The 24,994-nt window shown below is 43.5% G+C and overlaps 1 protein-coding gene across 1 annotated transcript in view; it reads left to right on the top strand.

The window, feature by feature from the left end:
- The window catches only part of LOC110500586 (active breakpoint cluster region-related protein-like), a 32,261-nt gene extending 11,595 nt beyond the window's left edge, over window positions 1-20,666 (top strand). The window contains exons 2-23 of the mRNA XM_036957987.1: window positions 1,524-1,637; window positions 1,732-1,841; window positions 2,008-2,112; window positions 3,101-3,349; window positions 3,439-3,546; window positions 9,180-9,234; window positions 9,326-9,378; window positions 9,522-9,659; window positions 9,861-9,982; window positions 10,179-10,335; window positions 10,633-10,764; window positions 11,164-11,239; window positions 11,559-11,654; window positions 13,771-13,845; window positions 14,019-14,116; window positions 15,238-15,348; window positions 15,767-15,933; window positions 18,397-18,536; window positions 18,768-18,902; window positions 19,130-19,235; window positions 19,494-19,635; window positions 20,448-20,666. Of these exons, the coding sequence (XP_036813882.1) occupies window positions 1,586-1,637; window positions 1,732-1,841; window positions 2,008-2,112; window positions 3,101-3,349; window positions 3,439-3,546; window positions 9,180-9,234; window positions 9,326-9,378; window positions 9,522-9,659; window positions 9,861-9,982; window positions 10,179-10,335; window positions 10,633-10,764; window positions 11,164-11,239; window positions 11,559-11,654; window positions 13,771-13,845; window positions 14,019-14,116; window positions 15,238-15,348; window positions 15,767-15,933; window positions 18,397-18,536; window positions 18,768-18,902; window positions 19,130-19,235; window positions 19,494-19,635; window positions 20,448-20,540 (2,520 nt within the window). The 5' untranslated portion in view covers window positions 1,524-1,585 and the 3' untranslated portion in view covers window positions 20,541-20,666. The remainder of the gene's footprint in view (window positions 1-1,523; window positions 1,638-1,731; window positions 1,842-2,007; window positions 2,113-3,100; window positions 3,350-3,438; window positions 3,547-9,179; window positions 9,235-9,325; window positions 9,379-9,521; window positions 9,660-9,860; window positions 9,983-10,178; window positions 10,336-10,632; window positions 10,765-11,163; window positions 11,240-11,558; window positions 11,655-13,770; window positions 13,846-14,018; window positions 14,117-15,237; window positions 15,349-15,766; window positions 15,934-18,396; window positions 18,537-18,767; window positions 18,903-19,129; window positions 19,236-19,493; window positions 19,636-20,447) is intronic.
- Window positions 20,667-24,994: the final 4,328 nt, after the last annotated feature.

The raw sequence follows: 24,994 nt of genomic DNA, 5'->3' as shown, positions 1-24,994 counted from the left end.
GACTGACCCAAACTTAAGGAAAGCTTTGACTATGTACAGACTCAGTGAGCATAGCCTTGCTATTGCAGACCTGGCTCTCAAGAGAAGACAGGCTATGTGCACACTGCCCACAAAATGAGCTGCACTTCCTAACCTCTTGCCAAATGTATGACCATATTAGAGACACATATTTCCCTCAGATTACACAGATCCACAAAGAATTCTAAAACAAAGGCGATTTTGATAAACTACCATATCTACTGGGTGAAAAACCACAATGAGCCATCACAGCAGCTAGATTTGTGACCTGTTGCCAGAGGAAAAGGGCAACCGGTGAAGAACAAACACCATTGTAAATACAACCCATATTTATGTTGATTTATTTTCCCTTTTGCACTTTAACCATTTGTACATCGTTCCAACACTGTATATATACATAATATGACATTTGTATTGTCTTTATTCTTTTGGAACTTCTGTGAGTGTGATGTTTACTGTTCATTTTTGTTGTTTATTTCTCTTTTGTATACTCTCTATTTCACTTGCTTTGGCGATGTTAACATATGTTTCCCATGCCAATAAAGCCCCTTTAATTGAATTTAATTATATAGATGGTAGTGCATTTTGAATGCTCCGATATTCTCTTCCCCTTATCTCCCAGAAGATGCTCTGAGGATAGAGAATAAAAAGAAAACCGGATCTAAAAATCTACAAAATAGACTTCTGAATGTATCTGTTCGCATGACAGTAACCAGCCATTCTAGAATTGTTACCACAAGACAGAGAACTTAACTTCACGATGCTATGTGATGTCATAATGTAACTTCCACGCAACGGTGAATAGAATCATAAAACAAGGCACGACGTAGCCCAGATCAACTTTATCAGATAAAAAAAAAAAAACATTTATCACAGGGTTGACCACAAGATGGCCCTGTTGCATAAGTAAAGAACCCCTTTACCGTCCCTACAATAAGCGATTGGTTCACAGTGACGTTCATCTTTTATATCTAAACCATAGGCTATCATTGTGTATAAAAAAAAACTATTCTGCAAAAGCATGTCAGTAGTTTTACCATCATTTTACAATTGCAGCGAGTTACTGCTGAAATTATTGTTTTGCTTGTCATCAGTATCACAAGTGTTTCTGGGTCACAGTCTTGCTGCTGCATGTGTGCGTGCCGCCCGTTTCCTGCCTGTGCTGTCCAAGGTGCTGCATTCGAGAATATGGTTAAAATCAACATTATGGTTAACCAACATGGTGAGCCGAGACATCAAACTAAGTTGTGCTCACTGCTCTCATCCTGTGTAAAGTTTAAGTAGTCTTTTTTTTTTTTTTTTTTTTTTTTTTTTTTTTACTTGGCAAATTAGGCTACTGGATATTAGACCAGACAGTTCAATGTCGGACAATACTGCTTCACAAATGTTTCACTCCTGTCCTGATAGGCTATCACCCCCACCCCCATCTCTTTTTTTTTGTTCCACTGAAACAGGAAGTTTAACGGCTGCTGCTTACGCGTGTTCTATTTATTTCGCCTCTGTAGATACACACTCCCAGTCGCCTCACCCAGACACCCACGGATATTGTTACAGTTATATCAGTGCAATGGAGTTATTCAAGGAGGCAGTGGATTACCTTGAGACACAGCATATCCCAGGCAAGTACATTAGTGTGTGTCTTGCCATAAGTGTGGGTTTGTATGCATGTTTTATTTCTGTGTAAATGATGTGTGTGTTTCTACTCTATCTCAGTGGAGGCTGTAGGTGGTACAGGGCCTGATCCACTGGAGGATGATGTGTTTCCAGAGGAGGATGTGTTCTCCCCCCTCCAGACAGACAGCATGGACCTGCCCGACACCCCCGTGAGTTATTGCCCTATGGCGCCTTACATGGCGCCTTCCTCTCCTATTGGTCAGAACTGCACACACACACACACACACACACACACACACACACACACACACACACACACACACACACACACACACACACACACATTTACAGCAGAGTGTTTTCTCTGCCTTTAAGGTCCTGCGTACCCTGGAAGAGATGCTGGTTAGGAGGCTCATGGTCCTGAGAACGGTCCTGGACAGTGAGAAGATCTACCTCAATGAGCTAGAGACACTGTTAATGGTAACACACACACACATGAACACACTGCTCAGGGGCTTTGGTGTGTGTATTTGTTTCTAAGGGTCCTTAAGCACGCGGTTATGTATGGTGGCATACAGCATCATTTGCAATGACAATTACAACACATGTTTTCTGTTGGCTCTGTTGTCGGGTGGCATACTGCTTCCTCCTGTAGCCACAACACTTCTGTAATTCTTTGTTGAGAGAATGACTTCTCTCTTTTGTCCAGGGCTTGATTTCATTATGAAAACCATGCTCCCTCCCCTTTCTACCTGTTGACTCCACCTCACAGTCCTGAAAGGGATAAGGTGTAATATAAGCTGTAATATAAGGTGTAATATAAGCTTCTGGAAAGGATTGTTTTCTCCATATTGCTTACAACTAGTGAACTAGGGCTGAGGGAAGTGGGTGAGGTTTTGTATTGGAATTCAACCATTACAAGTAGGCAGCATTAGGAGTGAGTGAGTGTGATAGGAAGTGGTTTTGCAATAACGAGTGACCAAGTCCTTTTTTTTAATCTCTTAATTTCTCTTCTCCTTTATCTCCATCTCATTATAATAGTCATGCTTCTGCTTTTGTGTCAACAAGCAACACAAATAGAGAAATAACCCCCACTTGGTTTGGTATCGTAAGTTTGGTCAGACCCAGCCATGTTGAAAAGTATGGGCTGTTCATCCAGATGCTTGTGTTTAGTGTGAGTACTGTATGACAGTGTGTAAGAGAGAATTTGTAGTGTGCGTTTGTGTGCGCTGTGAGAGTGGGTGTCAAAAAGGCTTTTGACAGATACATGTGTCCTGTGTGTCTATATTTACTAACGTGTGAACATTTAAGCTGTGCTCGTCATTCTCTTCTCTTCTCACCCCCATCCCTCACCTCCCTTTCTCAACTTTTTTTTATCACATCCACTCTTTGTCTCTCTCTCTGTCTCTCTCTCTCTCTCTCTCTCTCTCTCTCCCCCATCCCATCCCTCACCTCCTTCCTTCCCCAGCCTATGAAGGCCTTGAAGGCCACAGCAGGGACGTCTCAGCCAGTTCTGTCCAGCCAGCAAGTCCGAACTGTGTTCTATCAGGTGCCTGAGCTCAGAGACCTGCACAGAGACTTCTACACTTGCCTGAGGGACCGCCTGGGGCCGCTGGGGCCACAAATACACCCAGAGACAGACCCGAGGCAGGGGCCGGGGAAAGAGCAGGGCCAAATGGGCTTCCACCTAACTGTTGGAGACCTCTTCCTTAAGATTGTGAGTTACTCCTTCTGCTCCATCCATTGTTTTATTGACTCACTATCAGCTACAGGTGTCTTATTTCACACCTATTCTCACACACACAGGTGAGCCAGATAGGTGTGTATCGTGGTTTCATAGATAACTATGAGAGTGCTGTGGAGATCGTGAGGAGGTGTACTCAGACTGACAAGCGCTTCAGAATACTGGCTGAGGTAAGATTCAGAATACTGTCCGGGGTAAGCTTCAGAATACTGGTTGATGTAAGCTTCAGAATACTGGTTGATGTAAGCTTCAGAATTTTTTATTTATTTTTTTATTTCACCTTTATTTAACCAGGTAGGCTACTGGTTTAACCAGGTAGAATACTGGTTGATGTAAGTTTCAGAATACTGACTGAGGTAAGATTCAGAATACTGGCTGATGTAAGCTTCAGAATACTGGCTGATGTAAGCTTCAGAATACTGGTTGATGTAAGCTTCAGAATACTGGCTGAGGTAAGATTCAGAATACTGGCTGATGTAAGCTTCAGAATACTGGCCGAAGTAAGCTTCAGAATACTGGCTGAGGTAAACTTCAGAATACTGGCCGATGTAAACTTCAGAATACTGGCTGAGGTAAGTTTCAGAATACTGGCCGGTGTAAGCTTCAGAACACTGGCTGATGTAAGCTTCAGAATACTGGCAGAGGTAAGTTTCAGAATACTGGCTGAGGTAAGTTTCAGAATACTGGCTGAGGTAAGTTTCAGAATACTGGCTGAGGTAAGTTTCAGAATACTGGCTGAGGTAAGTTTCAGAATACTGGCTGAAGTAAGCTTCAGAATACTGGCCAAGGTAATCTTCAGAATACTGGCTGATGTAAGCTTCAGAATACTGGCTGAAGTAAGCTTCAGAATACTGGCTGAAGTAAGCTTCAGAATACTGGTTGATGTAAGCTCACATTAAGCATCTCCAATCCAAAATTAAATTTAGAATTGGCTTCCTATATCGCAACAAAGCATCCTTCACTCATGCTGCCAAATATACCCTCGTAAAACTTGCCACCCTAACGATCCTTGACTTCGGTGATGTCATCGATAAAATAGCCTCCAATACTCTACTCAACAAACTGGATGCAGTCTATCACAGTGCCATCCGTTTTGTCACCAAAGCCCCATACACTACCCACCATTGCGACCTGTACACTCTCGTTGGTTGGCCCTCACTTCATACTCGTCGCCAAACCCACTGGCTCCAGGTCATCTACAAGTCTCTGCTAGGTAAAGCCCCACCTTATCTCAGCTCACTGGTCACCATAGCAGCACCCACTTGTAGCACGCGTTCCAGCAAGTATATCTCACTGGTCACCCCCAAAGCCAATTCCTCCTTTGGTCGTCTTTCCTTCCAGTTCTCTGCTGCCAATGACTGGAACGAACTGCAAAAATCTCTGAAGCTGGAGACTCATATCTCCCTCACTAGCTTTAAGCACCAGCTGTCAGAGCAGCTCACAGATCACTGCGCCTGTACATAGCCCATCTGTAAACAGCCCATCTATCTACCTACCTCATCCCCATACAGTATTTATTTATTTATCCTGCTCCTTTGCACCCCAGTATCTCTACTTGCACATTCATCTTCTGCACACATACTATTCTAACATCTACCACATCTACCATTGGGGTGGCAGGGTACCCTAGTGGTTAGAGTGTTGGACTAGTAACCGGAAGGTTTCAAGTTCAAACCCCTGAGCTGACAAGGTACAAATCTGTCATTCAACCTAGGCCGTCATTGAAAATAAGAATTTGTTCTTAACTGACTTGCCTAGTTAAATAAAGGTAAAAAAATCCAGTGTTTAATTGCTATATTGGAATTACTTTGCCACCATGGCCTATTTATTGCCTTAACACCCACTCACTGTATATAGACTTTTTGTTTTCTTTTGTTCTACTGTATTATTGACTATGTTCTGTTTATTCAATGTGTAACTCTGTGTTGTTGTATGTGTCGAATTGCTATGCTTTATCTTGGCCAGGTCGCAGTTGCAAATGAGAACTTGAGCCTACCTGGTTAAATAAAGGTGAAATAAAATTAAACAATAAAAATTTTAAAAAAGCTTCAGAATACTAGCCGGGGTAAGCTTCAGAATACTGACTGATGTAAGATTCAGAATACTGACTGATGTAAGATTCAGAATACTGACTGATGTAAGATTCAGAATACTGACTGATGTAAGATTCAGAATACTGACTGATATAAGCTTCAGAATACTAGCCGGGGTAAGCTTCAGAATACTGACTGATGTAAGATTCAGAATACTGACTGATGTAAGATTCAGAATACTGACTGATGTAAGATTCAGAATACTGACTGATGTAAGCTTCAGAATACTGACTGATGTAAGATTCAGAATACTGACTGATATAAGCTTCAGAATACTAGCCGGGGTAAGCTTCAGAATACTAGCCGGGGTAAGTTTCAGAATACTGACTGATGTAAGCTTCAGAATACTGACTGATGTAAGATTCAGAATACTGACTGATGTAAGATTCAGAATACTGACTGATGTAAGATTCAGAATACTGACTGATGTAAGCTTCAGAATACTGACTGATGTAAGATTCAGAATACTGACTGATGTAAGCTTCAGAATACTAGCCGGGGTAAGCTTCAGAATACTAGCCGGGGTAAGCTTCAGAATACTGGCTGATGTAAACTTCAGAATACTGGCTGATGTAAGCTTCAGAATACTGACTGATGTAAGCTTCAGAATACTGGCTGAGGTAAGATTCAGAATACTGACTGATGTAAGATTCAGAATACTGACTGATGTAAGATTCAGAATACTGACTGATGTAAGATTCAGAATACTGACTGATGTAAGCTTCAGAATACTAGCCGGGGTAAGCTTCAGAATACTAGCCGGGGTAAGCTTCAGAATACTGGCTGATGTAAACTTCAGAATACTGGCTGATGTAAGCTTCAGAATACTGGCTGAAGTAAGCTTCAGAATACTGGTTGATGTAAGCTCACATTAAGCATCTCCAATCCAAAATTAAATTTAGAATTGGCTTCCTATATCGCAACAAAGCATCCTTCACTCATGCTGCCAAATATACCCTCGTAAAACTTGCCACCCTAACGATCCTTGACTTCGGTGATGTCATCGATAAAATAGCCTCCAATACTCTACTCAACAAACTGGATGCAGTCTATCACAGTGCCATCCGTTTTGTCACCAAAGCCCCATACACTACCCACCATTGCGACCTGTACACTCTCGTTGGTTGGCCCTCACTTCATACTCGTCGCCAAACCCACTGGCTCCAGGTCATCTACAAGTCTCTGCTAGGTAAAGCCCCACCTTATCTCAGCTCACTGGTCACCATAGCAGCACCCACTTGTAGCACGCGTTCCAGCAAGTATATCTCACTGGTCACCCCCAAAGCCAATTCCTCCTTTGGTCGTCTTTCCTTCCAGTTCTCTGCTGCCAATGACTGGAACGAACTGCAAAAATCTCTGAAGCTGGAGACTCATATCTCCCTCACTAGCTTTAAGCACCAGCTGTCAGAGCAGCTCACAGATCACTGCGCCTGTACATAGCCCATCTGTAAACAGCCCATCTATCTACCTACCTCATCCCCATACAGTATTTATTTATTTATCCTGCTCCTTTGCACCCCAGTATCTCTACTTGCACATTCATCTTCTGCACACATACTATTCTAACATCTACCACATCTACCATTGGGGTGGCAGGGTACCCTAGTGGTTAGAGTGTTGGACTAGTAACCGGAAGGTTTCAAGTTCAAACCCCTGAGCTGACAAGGTACAAATCTGTCATTCAACCTAGGCCGTCATTGAAAATAAGAATTTGTTCTTAACTGACTTGCCTAGTTAAATAAAGGTAAAAAAATCCAGTGTTTAATTGCTATATTGGAATTACTTTGCCACCATGGCCTATTTATTGCCTTAACACCCACTCACTGTATATAGACTTTTTGTTTTCTTTTGTTCTACTGTATTATTGACTATGTTCTGTTTATTCAATGTGTAACTCTGTGTTGTTGTATGTGTCGAATTGCTATGCTTTATCTTGGCCAGGTCGCAGTTGCAAATGAGAACTTGAGCCTACCTGGTTAAATAAAGGTGAAATAAAATTAAACAATAAAAATTTTAAAAAAGCTTCAGAATACTAGCCGGGGTAAGCTTCAGAATACTGACTGATGTAAGATTCAGAATACTGACTGATGTAAGATTCAGAATACTGACTGATGTAAGATTCAGAATACTGACTGATGTAAGATTCAGAATACTGACTGATATAAGCTTCAGAATACTAGCCGGGGTAAGCTTCAGAATACTGACTGATGTAAGATTCAGAATACTGACTGATGTAAGATTCAGAATACTGACTGATGTAAGATTCAGAATACTGACTGATGTAAGCTTCAGAATACTGACTGATGTAAGATTCAGAATACTGACTGATATAAGCTTCAGAATACTAGCCGGGGTAAGCTTCAGAATACTAGCCGGGGTAAGTTTCAGAATACTGACTGATGTAAGCTTCAGAATACTGACTGATGTAAGATTCAGAATACTGACTGATGTAAGATTCAGAATACTGACTGATGTAAGATTCAGAATACTGACTGATGTAAGCTTCAGAATACTGACTGATGTAAGATTCAGAATACTGACTGATGTAAGCTTCAGAATACTAGCCGGGGTAAGCTTCAGAATACTAGCCGGGGTAAGCTTCAGAATACTGGCTGATGTAAACTTCAGAATACTGGCTGATGTAAGCTTCAGAATACTGACTGATGTAAGCTTCAGAATACTGGCTGAGGTAAGATTCAGAATACTGACTGATGTAAGATTCAGAATACTGACTGATGTAAGATTCAGAATACTGACTGATGTAAGATTCAGAATACTGACTGATGTAAGCTTCAGAATACTAGCCGGGGTAAGCTTCAGAATACTAGCCGGGGTAAGCTTCAGAATACTGGCTGATGTAAACTTCAGAATACTGGCTGATGTAAGCTTCAGAATACTGACTGATGTAAGCTTCAGAATACTGACTGATGTAAGCTTCAGAATACTGACTGATGTAAGCTTCAGAATACTGACTGATGTAAGCTTCAGAATATTGACTGATGTAAGCTTCAGAATACTGACTGATGTAAGCTTCGGAATACTAGCCGGGGTAAGCTTCAGAATACTGACTGATGTAAGCTTCAGAATACTGGCTGAGGTAAGATTCAGAATACTGACTGATGTAAGCGTCAGAATACTAGCCGGGGTAAGCTTCAGAATACTAGCCGGGGTAAGCTTCAGAATACTAGCCGGGGTAAGCTTCAGAATACTGGCTGATGTAAGCTTCAGAATACTGGCTGAGGTAAGATTCAGAATACTGGCTGATGTAAGCTTCAGAATACTGACTGATGTAAGCTTCAGAATACTGACTGATGTAAGCTTCAGAATACTGGCTGAGGTAAGATTCAGAATACTGGCTGATGTAAGCTTCAGAATACTGACTGATGTAAGCTTCAGAATACTGACTGATGTAAGCTTCAGAATACTGACTGATGTAAGCTTCAGAATACTGACTGATGTAAGCTTCAGAATACTGGCTGATGTAAGCTTCAGAATACTGGTTGATGTAAGCTTCAGAATACTGGCTGATGTAAGAGAGACCGACATTACTGATTTGGAAATGTGCGCATTGCAACATCTCTCTCTCTCACTCTCTCTCTCTGTCTCTATGCACTTGTTACCTCGAACGAAACACATGAATTATTAGCAAATTCATAGTTGAAGTTATGCAATATCACAACCTTCTCACACTCCCTCTCTCCTGTTTTCAGAGTATGATGTTTTATAATGGATCAGACAAATCTAAGACGGAATACACCTTTGAGGGTAAGATTAAGGTTTTGCCTCTTGTTAAAGAGTCACTGCATGTCCCTCCACCCTCCACTGTATGAATCACATGTTGTTTGAATCCCTGCAGCTCTGCTGTACAAGCCTCTGGACAGAGTCACCAAGACAACCTTAGTGCTGCATGTAAGAGTGTCCCCCCCATTCCGTTCACTTAACCACCGACACTCATCTCTACACTTACCACTCTATCTCCTGTCTTCCTCCCCTTCCCACTTTCTTTCATCCTTCCTCTTTTCTCACTCCTACCTCTCTCGTCTCCTGTATAGGACCTGCTGAAGCACACTCCCCAGACGCATGGTGACCACCCCGTGCTGCTGGAGGCTCTGAGACTGTCCCAGAGCTTCCTGTCTGGGGTCAACGAGGGGTCACAGTGCAAACAAGAGGTCACCCTCAGCAGGGGCATGGTGAGATGGACAGAGAGGACACACACACACACACAGACAGACAGACGTAGATCCACACACTTGCACACACACTTACGATGCGCAGAGCACTCACCCTTATGATGCACACACATGGATACACGCACCTACTTTAACTACACACCCGTATAAAGTTTCACACACCGTATCATGACTGTCGCTGTATGTGTGTGTGTGTTGCAGCGGCGTCAGCTGATGCGTGATGGCTTCGTGGTGGATGTGTGTGAGGGGGGGCGTAACCTTTGCCATCTCTTCCTGTACACTGACCTGCTGCTATGCACCAAACTCAAGGGCGGGGCCCAAGGGTGAGTGACAGGTCCAGAATGTGTGTGTTGAAGTTTATTAAGAGACTTTCTTTTTTTTAAATCACACAGAATGTGTGTGCATGCATTTGTTTGTTCATTTGTGTGTGTGTGTGTGTGTGTGTGTGTGTGTGTGTGTGTGTGTGTGTGTGTGTGTGTGTGTGTGTGTGCCTGTGTGCGTGTGTGTCCTATCTCCCAGTAAGCAGGCCCAGTACAGGTTCTGTTGGTACCTGCCTCTAGCTGGACTGAAACTCCGCTGGGGACCAGAGATGGAGCGCACCACAGACACACACCAGCGCATACACACCATGAGAGCTAAGATGTACGTGCTCAGACACGAACTGCGACAGATCATGGTTAGTCTTTATGTGTGTGTGTGTGTGTGTGTGTGTGTGTGTGTGTGTGTGTGTGTGTGTGTGTGTGTGTGTGTGTGTGTGTGTGTGTTGAGTGAGTGTGTGTGTATTATCCAATACAACCATTACGCTGTAAAGTAATCAGATTTAAAATGTTAACTGTGTGTGTGTGTGTGTGTGTGTGTGTGTGTGTGTGTGTGTGTGTGTGTGTGTGTGTGTGTGTGTGTATTATCCAATACAACAACACTGTAAAGTAATCAGATTTAAAATGTTAACTGTGTGTGTGTGTGTGTCCTACAGAAGCCTGTCCCACTGAAGTCCTTGGCCGCTCGAACTTCAGAGCGAGGCAGGAAGAAGATGGAGCACCTTGAACTGATGTTTCTCACACAGTCTCCCTTCCTCCCCCTGGAACTACACAGCCCCAGCGGCAAGGTACACACACACACACACACACACACACACACACACACACACACACACACACACACACACGTTTTACGATCCTTGTGGAGACCAAACAATTGATTCCCATTCAAAATATTATTTTCTTCTAACCCCTAACCCTAAACCTAACCCTTGCTTTAACCCTAACCCTAACCTTAGCCCTTAACCCCTAACCCTAATTCTAACCCTAACCCTTATTCTAACCCTAACCCTACTCCTAAACCTAACCCTTAAGCCTAAAATAGCCTTTTTGGTTGTGGGGGACCAGTGAAATGTCTCCACTTGTCTGAATTGTCCTTTTTTTACTATCCGTGTGAGGACGTCTGGTCCCACACACACCTAAACCCTCATACACATACATCCCCCTCTGTGTGCGTTATTTTTCAGAGCCATACTCTGGTGATGTCATCTCTGTATGAACTAGAGGAGTGGAGAGAGGCCATCCACAGACTCACCGGAGATAGTGAGTGAGAGGGTAGTGTGTGTAGGTGTGAGTGAGTGAGTGAGTGAGTGAGAAATTGTGTAAGTATGTGAGTGTGTGTGTGAGTGAGTGATTGAGTGTGAGAGAGTGAGTGATTGAGTGAATGAATGTGTGAGTGAGTTTGTGAGTGTGAGTGAGTGAGTGAATGGTGTATGAGTGATTAAGTGTGTACTGTATGTGAGTAAGTGAGTTAATGAGGGAATGAGTAAGTGAGTGAGTGAGACAGTACATCAATGGTTGTAGTTTGTTGCACAGTATGCCATTCAGGTGGTCTATGATGTGTCTGTGTGTTATTTCTCAGACATAGAAACGGTTCCTCCAGATCTGCTCACCTTGACCAGCTCCTGTGTTAAACTGAGAATGACCCAACAGCCTCCCCTACACGGCATACTGCCTCGTGAGACATCGTTTCAGACACACCTTTCTCATGATCACTTCCATTCACTTTCTCTTCTCTTTATCTATCATACTCTACATTTCACCCTCTCACTCGCTCTATGTTGCTCTCTCTCATGAAGTGCAATTGGTTTGATGACACATTCAATTCGTTTTAGCCCAATTTTTATAAGTATTTCAATTTGAATGTGTTTTTTAATGGCGTAGAATGCCCTAAGTGCTTTCTCTTTCAGTTAATTCACTGCCTCATTTAGGTGTCCAGTTGAGCTTATTTTTAAACCTAATTAATTGTACTGTAAGCAGTACTCTATATATTTTTTACCAATTGAGAACTTTGGTCTAATTCCCTGAGATCTGTATCTTCTCTGGAAAATCATTATTTTTGTATTTTGGGGTTTACTGCTTACGGCCCAGGTCTGGCCGTACTGCTCTAGCAGGTCCAGGCTCTGCTGTAAGCCATGTGCTGTGGGTGACAGCAGGCACAGGTCCTATGCGAAGAGCTAGCATTTAACCTATGAATAGTGGAAACTAAAACCAGGGGCTGAGGATTTTTCTAGAATAGTGGCCAATTCGTTGATGTAAATATTGAAGAGTGCAGGGCTCAGATTGCAACCCTGGCGAAGGCCCTGCCCATGGTTAAAGAATTCTGTTATTTTCTTGCCAATTTTGATGCTGCACATATTGCCATATTGATTTAATTAGGTCATACCCCCTACACCACTTTCAATAACTGTGTAGAACAGTCCTGTATGCCAAATAGAATCAAATGCTTTTGGAAGTTGATAAAGCAAGCAAATGTGTTGGTATTATTTTGGTGGACATGTTTATCTATCAGGGTGTGTAGGGTGTAAATATGATCAGTCGTGCGATGTTTTGGTATAAATCCAATTAGGCTTTTACTCAAGACATTGTGCTTATTAAGGAAGTTTAGAACTTTTACATTTATAATACTACAGAAAACCTTCCCCAGGTTACTGTAAAAAAATGCCTCTATAATTGTTAGGGTCAATTTTGTCTTCGTTCTTAAAGATTAGGAGGCCATCAGGTCCCCTTGCTTTTTTAAATTTGAGGGCCTGAAGTTTCTTATAGAGCTCCTGGTCAGTAATAGTTTAGTTTCTTATAGAGCTCCTGGTCAGTAATTGGGGAGTCCAATGGATTTTGATTGTCCTTTATAGGTTTTTCTAATCCATTAAACTTCTCATGAATTTGGCGTTGTTCTGCGTTTGCAACAATTTGAACGGTGTTGTAGAGTGTTTTAAAATGGGTTATCCATATGTCACCATTTTGTATCGCTAATTCTTCTAGTTTTGATTTATTTTGTTTTTTCCAATTTTGCCAGAAGTTGTTTGTGTTTATGGATTCCTCAATTAGTGTCAGCTGCTTGCTGTTGTACTGTGCTTTTTTGGTTCTGCATGTACGTTTATAGAGTTTTAAAGTCTCACAGTAATGAAGGCGTAATTTACCATTATTTGGGTCTCTGTGCTTTTGGTTTGATAGTGTTAAAAAAAAAAAATCTTAGCATTTTACAATCTGCATCAAACCAGTTTTTTGGGTTTGTTTTTTTATCCATTTGAGTTGTGCTTATTTTGCCGTTTGCCTGAATATATTGTTGATGTTTTTTTTTGTGCTAGATTGATGCCTCTTTCACTGTGAGTGGATGTGGTATCCAGAAAGTTATTTAAGTGTTTAGATTTTTTGGTTACTTGTTGCTTTCTGGTATTCTTCTGTGATCTTTTGAGCCCATCTGCATGAACTTCTGATTTTGTACAGCTTATTGGGCTGTGAATGTGTGGCTGGTTGATCTGGTCATGTAGAAAGAAGCTCTGTGTTTAAAAAAAAAAGCTGCCTCAGTGGCCATGTTGCTATGGTTACCACCAGTAAACAGTTGGAGCTAGCCAGTAACATTTGAATTGAGCTATTCTGCACGATTCAGATTGCTTTTTCAACTCACACTATGTCAATCTTTTCCTCCTGTGTTGATCTTCAGTTGTACAATTTGATTACCAAGATACATTTAGCTAATTTAATTTTGTTAATCTCACTCTTGACAACCAGAAAGTTATAAGCAGTTCTTCTGCATGACTGCCTCTCTCTCTGTCTCTGTCTCTCCCTCTCAGAAAGTGAGGAGGAGTCTCTATGTGGGACTCTCAGTGTAGCCATTCACTCTGCCTGTGGATTACAACAGCCAGCCAGTGAGTATCCGCACACTATATCTACCATATATCTAACACTATCCAAATGCATACCACAGTGTCTATATCTTACCCAGACACAGTACATACATACAGTATACTCTACCCTCATACTCCACTGTAACACAAACCAGTAAGCTCTTTAAACAAACTGTCTCACTACTCCCTCCTAGGTGTGTATGTGTGTGTGGAGGTGGATGGCTTTGAGTTCTATGAGAGCCAAGCCCAGACCCATTCCTCTGTCAGCAGCCTCAGCCCTCACTGGGACCAGGTAAGATGCTGTACCCAGGCTAGATGTCTTCACTGGTCCACCTGTACCTAAATACCCGAGACCCGGTCCGGGACCCAGAATTTGAAAATAATGTCACGGGTCTAGGTCGGATCTGATGTGGGAGGCCGCTACTTTATGTTGTTGTTTGTAACAGTGTAGGACATGAAACAGCCTCTATCTCAAGGCCATCAGACTGTTAAACAGCCAACACTAACATAGAGAGGCTGCTGCCAACATGCAGACTCAAATCTCTGGCCACTTAAATAAACGGGCTTAATTAAGGTATCACTAGTCACTTTAAATAATGCCACTTTAATAATGTTTACATATGCTACATTACTCATCTCATTTGTATATACTGTATTCTACACCATCTACTGCATCTTGCCTATGCCACACGCCATCGCTCATCCATATACACATGTACATATTCTTATTCATCCCTTTACATTTGTGTGTATTTCTGTGAATAAGGTAGTTGTTGTGAATTTGTTAGATTACTTGTTAGATTTTACTGCAGTCGGATCTAGAAGCACAAGCAATTCGCTACACTCGCATGAACATCCGCTAACCATGTGTATGTGAACAATAACCCTTGATTTGCTTTGAAAGCGCATATGTCAATTAGCCTAGCCAGCTTAACTAGCTTCTCCCGGTTTGATGCTGTCAAGACAGGTACTACGTAATCATATTGGATTATAAATATCCTAGCTATGGCAGCCATTACTCTACTATAGCGTGAGTTGGCTTGGTTGGTTGCTGTCTCTCTCTCATCTCTCGCTCCTCCCTGTTAACCATGTCACTTGCTACAGATAGCAGGCCCCTCACCAGCAGCAATAGGAAATGTGAATTATTACGTTGATTATAATTAATGGACATTTTTGTAGGGGATGATATAATTTTCATATGGGAAAATGTTCAACCTCAAATACACTACCATTTTTAAATGTCCTGCTTTGCATCAAAGTTCTCCTGCAACAGAGTGATCAAATTAAGATTCTACATCTATAAATAATGATGATGCATTTCAGTGAGGATGCTTTTATTTAAATGTTTTCTTATAAATTACCATTTGAACTTAGTCATGCTACTATTTGACAGTGGCTTGTGTTTGTCCTCAGGAGTTCTCATTCCAGGTGGATGGGGCTCAGAACCTCAGGGTGCTGGTTGTGTTACAGCCAGAGGTAGGAAAGATCTGTGAGGGCCAAGTCCTTGGCAAGACCTCCATACAGGTGTGTGTCTGCATCTGTGCCTAGATGTGTGTATTATTATCTGTCCTCCCATGTTTAGAAGGTGTGTGTGTGTGTGTGTGTGTGTGTGTGTGTGTGTGTGTGTGTGTGTGTGTGTGTGTGTGTGTGTGTGTGTGTGTGTGTGTGTGTGTGTGTGTGTGTGTGTGTGTGTGTGTGTGTGTGTGTGTGTGTGTGTGTCACAGGCAGCTGGTGGCACCTTAATTGGGGAGGACAGGCTCATAGTGGCTGGATTGGAATGGTATCGAAGACATTAAACACATGGTTTCCTTGTGTTTGATGCCATTCCATTCACTTCATTCCACTTCATTATTATGAGCCGTCCTCCCCTCATCAGCGCCCTGTGCTGTGTGTGCATGTGTGCGTGCGCCTGTGCTCACCTGTTCATGTGTATGTGTTCTAGCTGGACCCAGCCCTCCTACAGAAGCGATGGAGGAGACAGAATGTATCTCTAGGCCAGGTGGTTGTGAGTCTGTCTCTAAAGTACTACCCTCACCCTCTAGACCGGCCCAGTCTGGCCCCCGCCCAGCAACAGCGCATCTTCTGCATGCCCATTGGAGATGTGGCACAGTGAGTCCTGTCAATCATTACAAATAGCTTTAAGGACCTGAGATTTTGGCACACTGGGTGCATCTCAATACTCTAAAGCAGTGGCAGGCAGCCTAGCGTTTAAGAGCGCTAGGCCAGTAACCAAAAGGTGGCTGGTTCAAATCCCTGCGCAGACGAGGTAAAAAATGCCCTTGATTAAGGCACTTAACCCTAATTACTCCTGTAAGTTGTTAAAATGTGGCAAACAAATTTTCCATGGTCTTCAATGAGGTCCAGGGGGCCAAACTGAAAATTGGTCATACAGTGGGGCAAAAAAATATTTAGTCAGACACATTGTAGGATTTTTAATGAATTTATTTGCAAATTATGGTGGAAAATAAGTATTTGGTCAATAAATAAAGTTTATCTCAATACTTTGTTATATACCCTTTGTTGGCAATGACAGAGGTCAAACGTTTTCTGTAAGTCTTCACAAGGTTTTCACACACTGTTGCTGGTATTTTGGCCCATTCCTCCATGCAGATCTCCTCTAGAGCAGTGATGTTTTGGGGCTGTTGCTGGGCAACACGGACTTTCAACTCCCTCCAAAGATTTTCTATGGGGTTGAGATCTGGAGACTGGCTAGGCCACTCCAGGACCTTGAAATGCTTCTTACGAAGCACCTCCTTTGTTGCCCGGGCGGTGTGTTTGGGATCATTGTCATGCTGAAAGACCCAGCCATGTTTCATCTTCAATGCCCTTGCTGATGGAAGGAGGTTTTCACTCAAAATCTCATGATACATGGCCCCATTCATTCTTTCCTTTCCACGGATCAGTAGTCCTGGTCTCTTTGCAGAAAAACAGCCCCAAAGCATGATGTTTCCACCCCCATGCTTCACAGTAGGTATGGTGTTCTTTGGATGCAACTCAGCACTCTTTGTCCTCCAAACACGACAAGTTGAGGTTTTACCAAAAAGTTATATTTTGGTTTCATCTGACCATATGACATTCTCCCAATCTTCTTCTGGATCATCCAAATGCTCTCTAACAAACTTCAGACGGGCCTGGACATGTACTGGCTTAAGCAGGGGGACACGTCTGGCACTGCAGGATTTGAGTCCCTGGCGGCGTAGTGTGTTACTGATGGTAGGCTTTGTTACTTTGGTCCCAGCTCTCTGCAGGTCATTCACTAGGTCCCCCCGTGTGGTTCTGAGATTTTTGCTCACCGTTCTTGTGATCATTTTGACCCCACGGGGTGAGATCTTGCGTGGAGCCCCAGATCGAGGGAGATTATCAGTGGTCTTGTATGTCTTCCATTTCCTAATAATTGCTCCCACAGTTGATTTCTTCAAACCAAGCTGCTTACCTATTGCAGATTCAGTCTTCCCAGCCTGGTGCAGGTCTACAATTTTGTTTCTGGTGTCCTTTGACAGCTCTTTGGTCTTGGCCATAGTGGAGTTTGGAGTGTGACTGTTTGAGGTTGTGGACAGGTGTCTTTTATACTGATAACAAGTTCAAACAGGTGCCATTAATACACGTAACGAGTGGAGGACAGAGGAGCCTCTTAAAGAAGAAGTTACAGGTCTGTGAGAGCCAGAAATCTTTCTTGTTTGTAGGTGACCAAATACTTATTTTCCACCATAATTTGCAAATAAATTCATAAAAAATCCTACAATGTGATTTTCTGGATTTTTTTTCTCATTTTGTCTGTCATAGTTGAAGTGTACCTATGATGAAAATTACAGGCCTCTCTCATATTTTTAAGTGGGAGAACTTGCATAATTGGTGGCTGACTAAATACTTTTTTGCCCCACTGTATTTCCCCCTGTTAAAATTTGCTAAAGACAGTCCTCTATCCATCATTTTTTTATTTTTCAATTACTCCCTGACTGTCTAACTTTCCTTTTGGGGATTATTAGCGAGCTGTACAGAGCCAATAAACTTTTTGAATATAGGTCCATTATCATTTCTACACAGTTTCCATTTGCCTTTAGTCATTTTAAAGTATATTGAGTTTGTTCCTCCCCCCTCAAAAACAAAATGTACCTTTTTATTTTATCATACCACCCACGGGCCGGATTGGACCCCCTGCTCTAAAGTGACTTCCTCTCCTTTTCTCATCTCTTAACTCATTTATTCGTCAGATAATCTTCAATGACCCTTTGGGGTCTACTTTAGTCGCCCTCTCCTGGTCTGTTTAATAGTGTTAGGAAGTGAAATGAAACCACTCTGACGGACGTAACTTCTTGTAATATAAGAATAGCAGATGTGGCAAGACAAGAATGGCATGGAAATGTGCTTTCCCTTTCTCTGAATTGAAATGAGTCATTGCCCTTTGTGTGCATTGCATGTTGAATTTCTCTAGGATAAATGTAAATCATTCAAAACACCATATGAACATCCAATACAAGTTTTTCTACAATGCCGATAGCATATCATGTGTGTATGTGCTGTATGTAGAAACACAACCCGGAGTGTGTGTCTTGTGTGTGTGTCCTCTTCCAGACAGGAGGGAGTCCTGGTGCCACATGTGGTGCGTTGCTGTGTAGAGGAGGTGGAGAGGAGAGGAATGGAGGAGGTGGGCATCTACAGGCTATCAGCAGCTACCAGTGACATCAACAACCTCAAGACTGCCTTCAACACCAGTGAGTCTGTGTGTGTTTTTGGTGGGGCTGGAGGTCTGTAGTTCAAGGATGTTGTGGTCTAATGTCAATTTATACTCCCTCTATCACTCTCTCTCTCTTTCTCGCTTTCTCCCACCATCTCACCCTTCCCGCTCCCTTTCTTTCCCCCCTATCTCCCTCTTCCCTATCTCCCCTTCCCTTATATCTCTCCCTCCTTTCTCTCTCTCGCTCTCTCTCTCTATCCCCTTCTAGACCTGCGTGAGGCAGTGTCCAGGTTGAGGTGTGTAGATGTGAATGCTGTCTCAGGTATACTGAAGCTCTACTTCAGGGAGCTGCCGGAACCCCTTATACCTACAGAGCTGTTTCAGAGCTTCACCAAGGCGTTGGGTATGTCACACACACACACACACACACACACACACACACACACACACACACACACACACGCACACACACGCACACACGCACGCACGCGCGCACGCACACATGCACACACACACACACACACACACACACACACACACACACACACACACACACACATGCACACACGCACACACGCACGCACGCACACACAATTCTCCACTCATACCTGTGTTGTTTCTCTCTGTTAGACATCCCAGACCTGAGCTCCAGGAGTGTGTCCATGTTGTCTCTGCTCCAGTTCTGTCCCTCCGTCAACCAAAACACCTTCCTGTTCCTCCTCCACCACCTCAAACGGTCTCTCTCACCTCTTGTCAATACTTGTTTGCACTAAGTATGTTACTAAAAACATGATACTATTAACATATTACATGTTACTATTTACATTCGGTCATTTAGCAGACACATTTATCACAATATTAAACAAACATCATATCCATGTAATGCTGACCTTATATTGCGTACCATTGTATTTCCCACATGTATTTTTGCCAAAGACATCATATCCTTACGTGTATCTTTGTAAATGACATCATACTCTCACACGTTCTCCAGAGTGTCAGATAGACAGGATGTGAACAAGATGCCTCTAATGAACCTGGCCACTGTGTTTGGTCCCAGTCTACTGCGCCCCCCTGTGGCTGTTCTGGGGCAGAGCAGCCCGCCAGTGGACATTTCTCAGGAGGTGGTGGTGCAGGTTGGTCATAGCATTTCAACTGGGCCTCTGTGGAGAAATAATAATGATTACCTTTATAATACAATATAGTGACGATACAGCCTTTGTTCTAATACACTGAAAGAACACCTGCTCTTTCCATGACATACACTGTCCAGGTGAATACAGGGGAAAGCTATGATCCCTTATTGATGTCACTTGTTAAATCCACTTCAAATCAGTGTAGTTGAAGGAGAGGAGACAGACTAAAGAAGGATTTTTAAGCCCTGAGACAATGGAGACATGGATTGTGTATGTGTGCCATTCAGAGGGTGAATGGGCAAGACAGAATATTTAAGTGCCTTTGAATGGGGTGTGGTAGTAGGTCCCAGGCTCACCAGTTTGTGTCAAGAACTGCAACTCTGCTGGGTTTTTCACGCTCAACAGTTTCCCGTGTGTATCAAGAATAGTCCACCACCCAATGGATATCCAGTCAACTTGACACAACTGTGGGAAGCATTGGAGTCAACATGGGCCAGTATCCTTGTGGAACGCTTTCGACACCTTGTAGAGTCCACGCCCACCGCCGAATTGAGGCTGTTCTGAGGGCAAAAAGGGGGTACAACTCAATATTAGGAAGATGTCCTTAATGTCTTGTACACTCATTGTACTTTGACAATGCATCCTACCTCCCTTCTTTTCTCCTATGGCTTTAACTAACCGAGTAATGTCAAATCAGTGATTACCTGATATTAAGGAAAGGATAAAGCATAATTTTATTTTGTTGAAAGAGTACATTGATTTCAAAAACAGTCGTTGAGAGATTATGTTTCTCTGACCCTCTGTGTGTACAGGTCCAGGTTGTGTATTCCTACCTGCAGTGTGACAACCTGCCAGCAGCCCAGACCTGCTTACCACATGACACAGCGACCACTGAGGAGGATTAGACAACCAGCAAGTGAACCAACTCCTGGAAACCTCACGGTTGGCCAACAGAAACTAAAGGGAGAAAAAAAAGAAGACTTGTAAACTACAGACACTGTAAAGATTAAATTTATTTATTTGGGTTGACAGACCTGTCCTTTACTTTATATGAGGTACTAGGTCCTAGGAGGTAGAGAAATGGACAGCATATGCACATGGGATTGTGTAAGGAGACAGTGGATTTGGGGGTGGGTTGTTGGGATTGGGGTGTGTCTGTGTGTCACACAGTGCAGATGTTGTAAAAAGGTTGGGGGTCACCTCACTGGCTTGAAATCCCATCAGTTATGGTTCAAATACAACTAGACGGAGTTCACACACACACAAACACACACACACACACACACACACACATACGCACACACACACCCAAGCCACTAGACTGCTTAACAATTCATAAAAATTGCCACAGGACAATTTTTATTGACACCCCCCCTCTTGTACACTGCTGCTACTCGCTGTTTGTTTTTTACCTATGCATAGTCACTTCACCCTCACCTACATGTACACAACTAGCCTGTACCCCTGCACACTGACTCGGTGCCGGTGCCCCCTGTATATAGCCTCGTTATTGTCTTATTAGTTTTTGGTTTAGTCTACTTGGTAAATATTTTCTTCTTCTTGAACTGCACTGTTGGTTAAGGGCTTGTAAGTAAGCATTTCACGGTAAAGTCTACAGGTGTTGTATTCGACACATGTGGCAAATCAGGTTTGATTTGATTTGACACCATCACTACTGCACCCACCCCTATTGGGGGGGGGGGTCCTTTTGAGGCCCCACTCCCACACCACCTGGACAGGGTAGGCTAATGTTACCTCTCCCCCTCAGCCTTTTGATCCCTAATCCCACCTATCCCTACCCCGGGCCCCCCCGACCCTTTCTCCTCCTTCTCCCACCACACATTCCCACAGACTCTGAGAGTTTCGGGAAGCCCATTGCATGGTGTCAGATGTGTGTGTGTGTGTGCCTGCCTGCCATAACAACGTCCAGACCGCGCCTGGAAACAAAGAAACGCGGAACCCTCGCTATGGCCCCCGGTGTCGTAAATCACCTGTCCCCACTAACCCTGCGACTGCCAAAATAAGGTTCCCATTGCAAACTACAAACACATCATAGCACAATGGAGCTGGAGCCTGGAGAAGCTGTGTCTGAATAGTAGAGGGGAACAGACATCCATGACCAAAGGCTTCAGAGGACAGACAGGACTATATAATATCTTTAGGGTGGAAGGGTGAGAGGTCAAATGTACTATAGGCAAGGCTAAGGATAGGTAGAGGTGGTTAGACAGAGCAAAGGCGAAAGTATGTCATGCATTAACCCAGAATGAATGGACAACACCTGTGTGTGTCACTTTGTTATAGTCAAAGGATATAACTGGGTTGTACAGTAACAGTATACAAATATATGCCACTGAAAGTGAGCTGTGCTGTATTTGTAACCCCCTGTAGCTAGCTGTAGAGAGAGAGGGGGCCTGGTTGACAGAGGGTTGGGTTGGGGGGCAGAGAGAGGAGGCCTGGTTGACAGAGGGTTGGGTTGGGGGGCAGAGAGAGGAGGCCTGGTGGACAGAGTGGCGGGTTGGGAGCCAGAGAGAGAGAGAGAAGAAGCCTGGTGGTCAGAGGGATGGGTTGGGGGGGCAGAGAGAGGGGGCCTGGTGGACAGAAGGGTGGGTTGGGGGGCAGAGAGGGGGTAGAGAGGAGGGGTGGGGGGGTGCGAGGGGCAGGAGTTGGCCAAAGTCGAGGCACGCTTGATTAGTCCTAATCTGGGGGGACTCGGGTTGCCGTGGCCGCAGCGTGTCCGTATGGAAAGCATGCAGGCAGCGGATCAGAAGGATTGACCTCTCCCTTTCAGGTTAACAGAAGCTGTGTGTGTGTGTGTGTGTGTGTGTGTGTGTGTGTGTGTGTGTGTGTGTGTGTGTGTGTGTGTGTGTGTGTGTGTGTGTGTGTGTGTGTGTGTGTGTGTGTGTGTGTGTGTGTGTGGTGAAGCCACACAGCTCGTTGAACTTCGTCTTGGGTGTTTGATTCTGAGAATGTGTGTGTCTGTGTGAGAAAGAGAGAGAGACTGAGGGAAGAAAGAGGGAGAGAAATGACAGGTGAAAAGAGAAAGAAATAGAGGAGAGAGGGGGAGAGAGAGAGAGGAAATAAGAAGGGAAGATAGGAGAGAGTTTGCAGGAGGTCTAATTAAACTTTGGCTCTGGCTGCGGTGCAGACCTCATGCCTCGTAAAAGCCTCTCTCACAGGCAGTAAACATGGCACCTCTCGACAACACACAGAGGCAGTTACAAACACCATGTAGCAGCTAATCCCACACACACACACACACACACACACACAGCCTCCTAGCCTTGATGACAGCTTTGCACACTCTTGGCAATCTCTCAACCAGCTTCACCTGGAATGCTTTTCCAACAGTCTTGAAGGAGTTCCCACATATGCTGAGCTCTTGTTGGCTGCTTTTCCTTCACTCTGCGGTCCAACTCATCCCAAACCATCTCAATTAGGTTGAGGTCGGGTGATGGTGGAAGACAGGTAATCTCATGCAGCACTCCATTACTCTCCTTCTTGGTCAAATAGCCCTTACACAGCCTGGAGGTGTGTTGTGTCATTGTCTTGTTGAAAAGAGATGATAGTCCCACTATGCACAAACCAGACGGGATGGCGGATCGCTGCAGAATGCTGTGGTAGCCATGCTGGTTAATTGTGTCTTGAATTCAAAATAAATCACAGACAGTGTCACCAGCAATGCACCACCACACCATCATCCCTCCTCCTCCATGCTTCACGGTGGGAACCAACAATCTCAAATTTGGAGTCATAAGACCAAAGAACAGATTTCCACCAGTCTAATGTCCATTGCTAGTATTTCTTGGCCCAAGTCTCTTCCTTTTATTGTTGTCCTTTAGTAGTGGTTTCTTTGCAGAAATTTGACCATGAAGGCCTGATTCAAGCAGTATCCTCTGAACAGTTAATGTTAAGATGTGACATTTTCAGGATTGACTGACCTTTGCTTATTTGAGCTGTTCTTGCCCTAATACGGACTTGGTCTTTCACCATATAGGGCTATCTTCTGTATACCACCCCTATCTTGTTAAAACACAACTGATTGGCTAAAACGCATTAAGAAGGAAAGAAATTCCACAAATTAACTTTTAACAAGGCACACCTGTTAATTGAAATGCATTCCAGGTGACTACCTCATGAAACTGGTTGAGAGAATGCCAAGAGTTGAGAGAATGCCAAGAGTGTCCAAAGCTGTCATCAAGGCAAAGGGTGGCTACTTTGAAGAACCTGAAATTTAAAACATATTTTGATTTGTTTAAAACTTTTTTGGTTACTACATATGTATTATGTCATATTTGTATTGTCTTCACTCTTATTCTACAATGTAGAAAATAGTAAAAAAAAAAAAAAAAGAATGAGTAGGTGTGTCCAAACCTTTGACTGGTACTGTGCGTGTGGAGGCAAAACTTACACTTGCTACCGTCCCTCATGCATGTGTGCTTTGTATTTTTTTGTCAGTGTTTACATTACCTATGTAAATAGCAAATTGCGTAACGTTTACAAACTGTATTGCAAAGTTTGTCTGAATAAACGATAAGACAACTTGAATGTTGTAGGCTTACAGTGGTTGTATACTCAGTGCTTGCAGGTCACTAGCGTGTGTGTGTAAGTGTGTGTGTGTGTGTGTGTTCAAGTCTGTGTGTGTGTGTGTGTGTGTGTGTGTGTGTGTGTGTGTGTGTGTGTGTGTGTGTGTGTGTGTGTGTGTGTGTGTGTGTGTGTGTGTGTGTGTGCGTGTGTGTGTGTGTGTGTGTGTGTGTGTGTGTGTGTGTGTGTGTGTGTGTGTGTGTGTGTGCTGGGGGAGTTTTCAGATCAAACTCACTGTCGTCAGGGGGTCAACTGTGAAGACGTCTGCTGACAGGTGTTCCTGGAAAAACAGAGCAGGTGCATCTCTCTCTCTCTCTCTCTCTCTCTCTCTCTCTCTCTCTCCCAACCCTCTCTCTTACTCTCACAACCCTCTCTCTCTCTCTCTCAACCCTCTCTCTCTCTCTCCCAACCCTCTCTCTCTCTCTCCCAACCCTCTCTCTCTCTCTCCCAACCCTCTCTCTCTCTCCCAACCCTCTCTCTCTCCCAACCCTCTCTCTCTCTCTCCCAACCCTCTCTCTCTGTCTTTTTCTTTCTCTCTGTCTTGCATTCACACTCTCATCTTCTCCACACACACACACACAAAGACACACACACACACAGCCACAGACACTCTCCCTCCCTCTGTGTGTGGGGTACCCTAGAGAGGTAATCAGTCAGCAAAGCTATTTTTCTCCTCATTTTATTTTCATCACAACATAGGCCAACCAATCACAGGCTACATCACAACATGGGCCAACCAATCACAGGCTACATCGCAACATGGGCCAACCAATCACAG

This window comes from Oncorhynchus mykiss, chromosome 21 (assembly GCF_013265735.2).
Source record: "Oncorhynchus mykiss isolate Arlee chromosome 21, USDA_OmykA_1.1, whole genome shotgun sequence".
Classification (NCBI taxonomy): domain Eukaryota; kingdom Metazoa; phylum Chordata; class Actinopteri; order Salmoniformes; family Salmonidae; genus Oncorhynchus; species Oncorhynchus mykiss.
The sequence above is the reverse complement of the archived record's forward strand: the minus strand, read 5'-3'. Positions and strand labels throughout refer to the sequence as shown.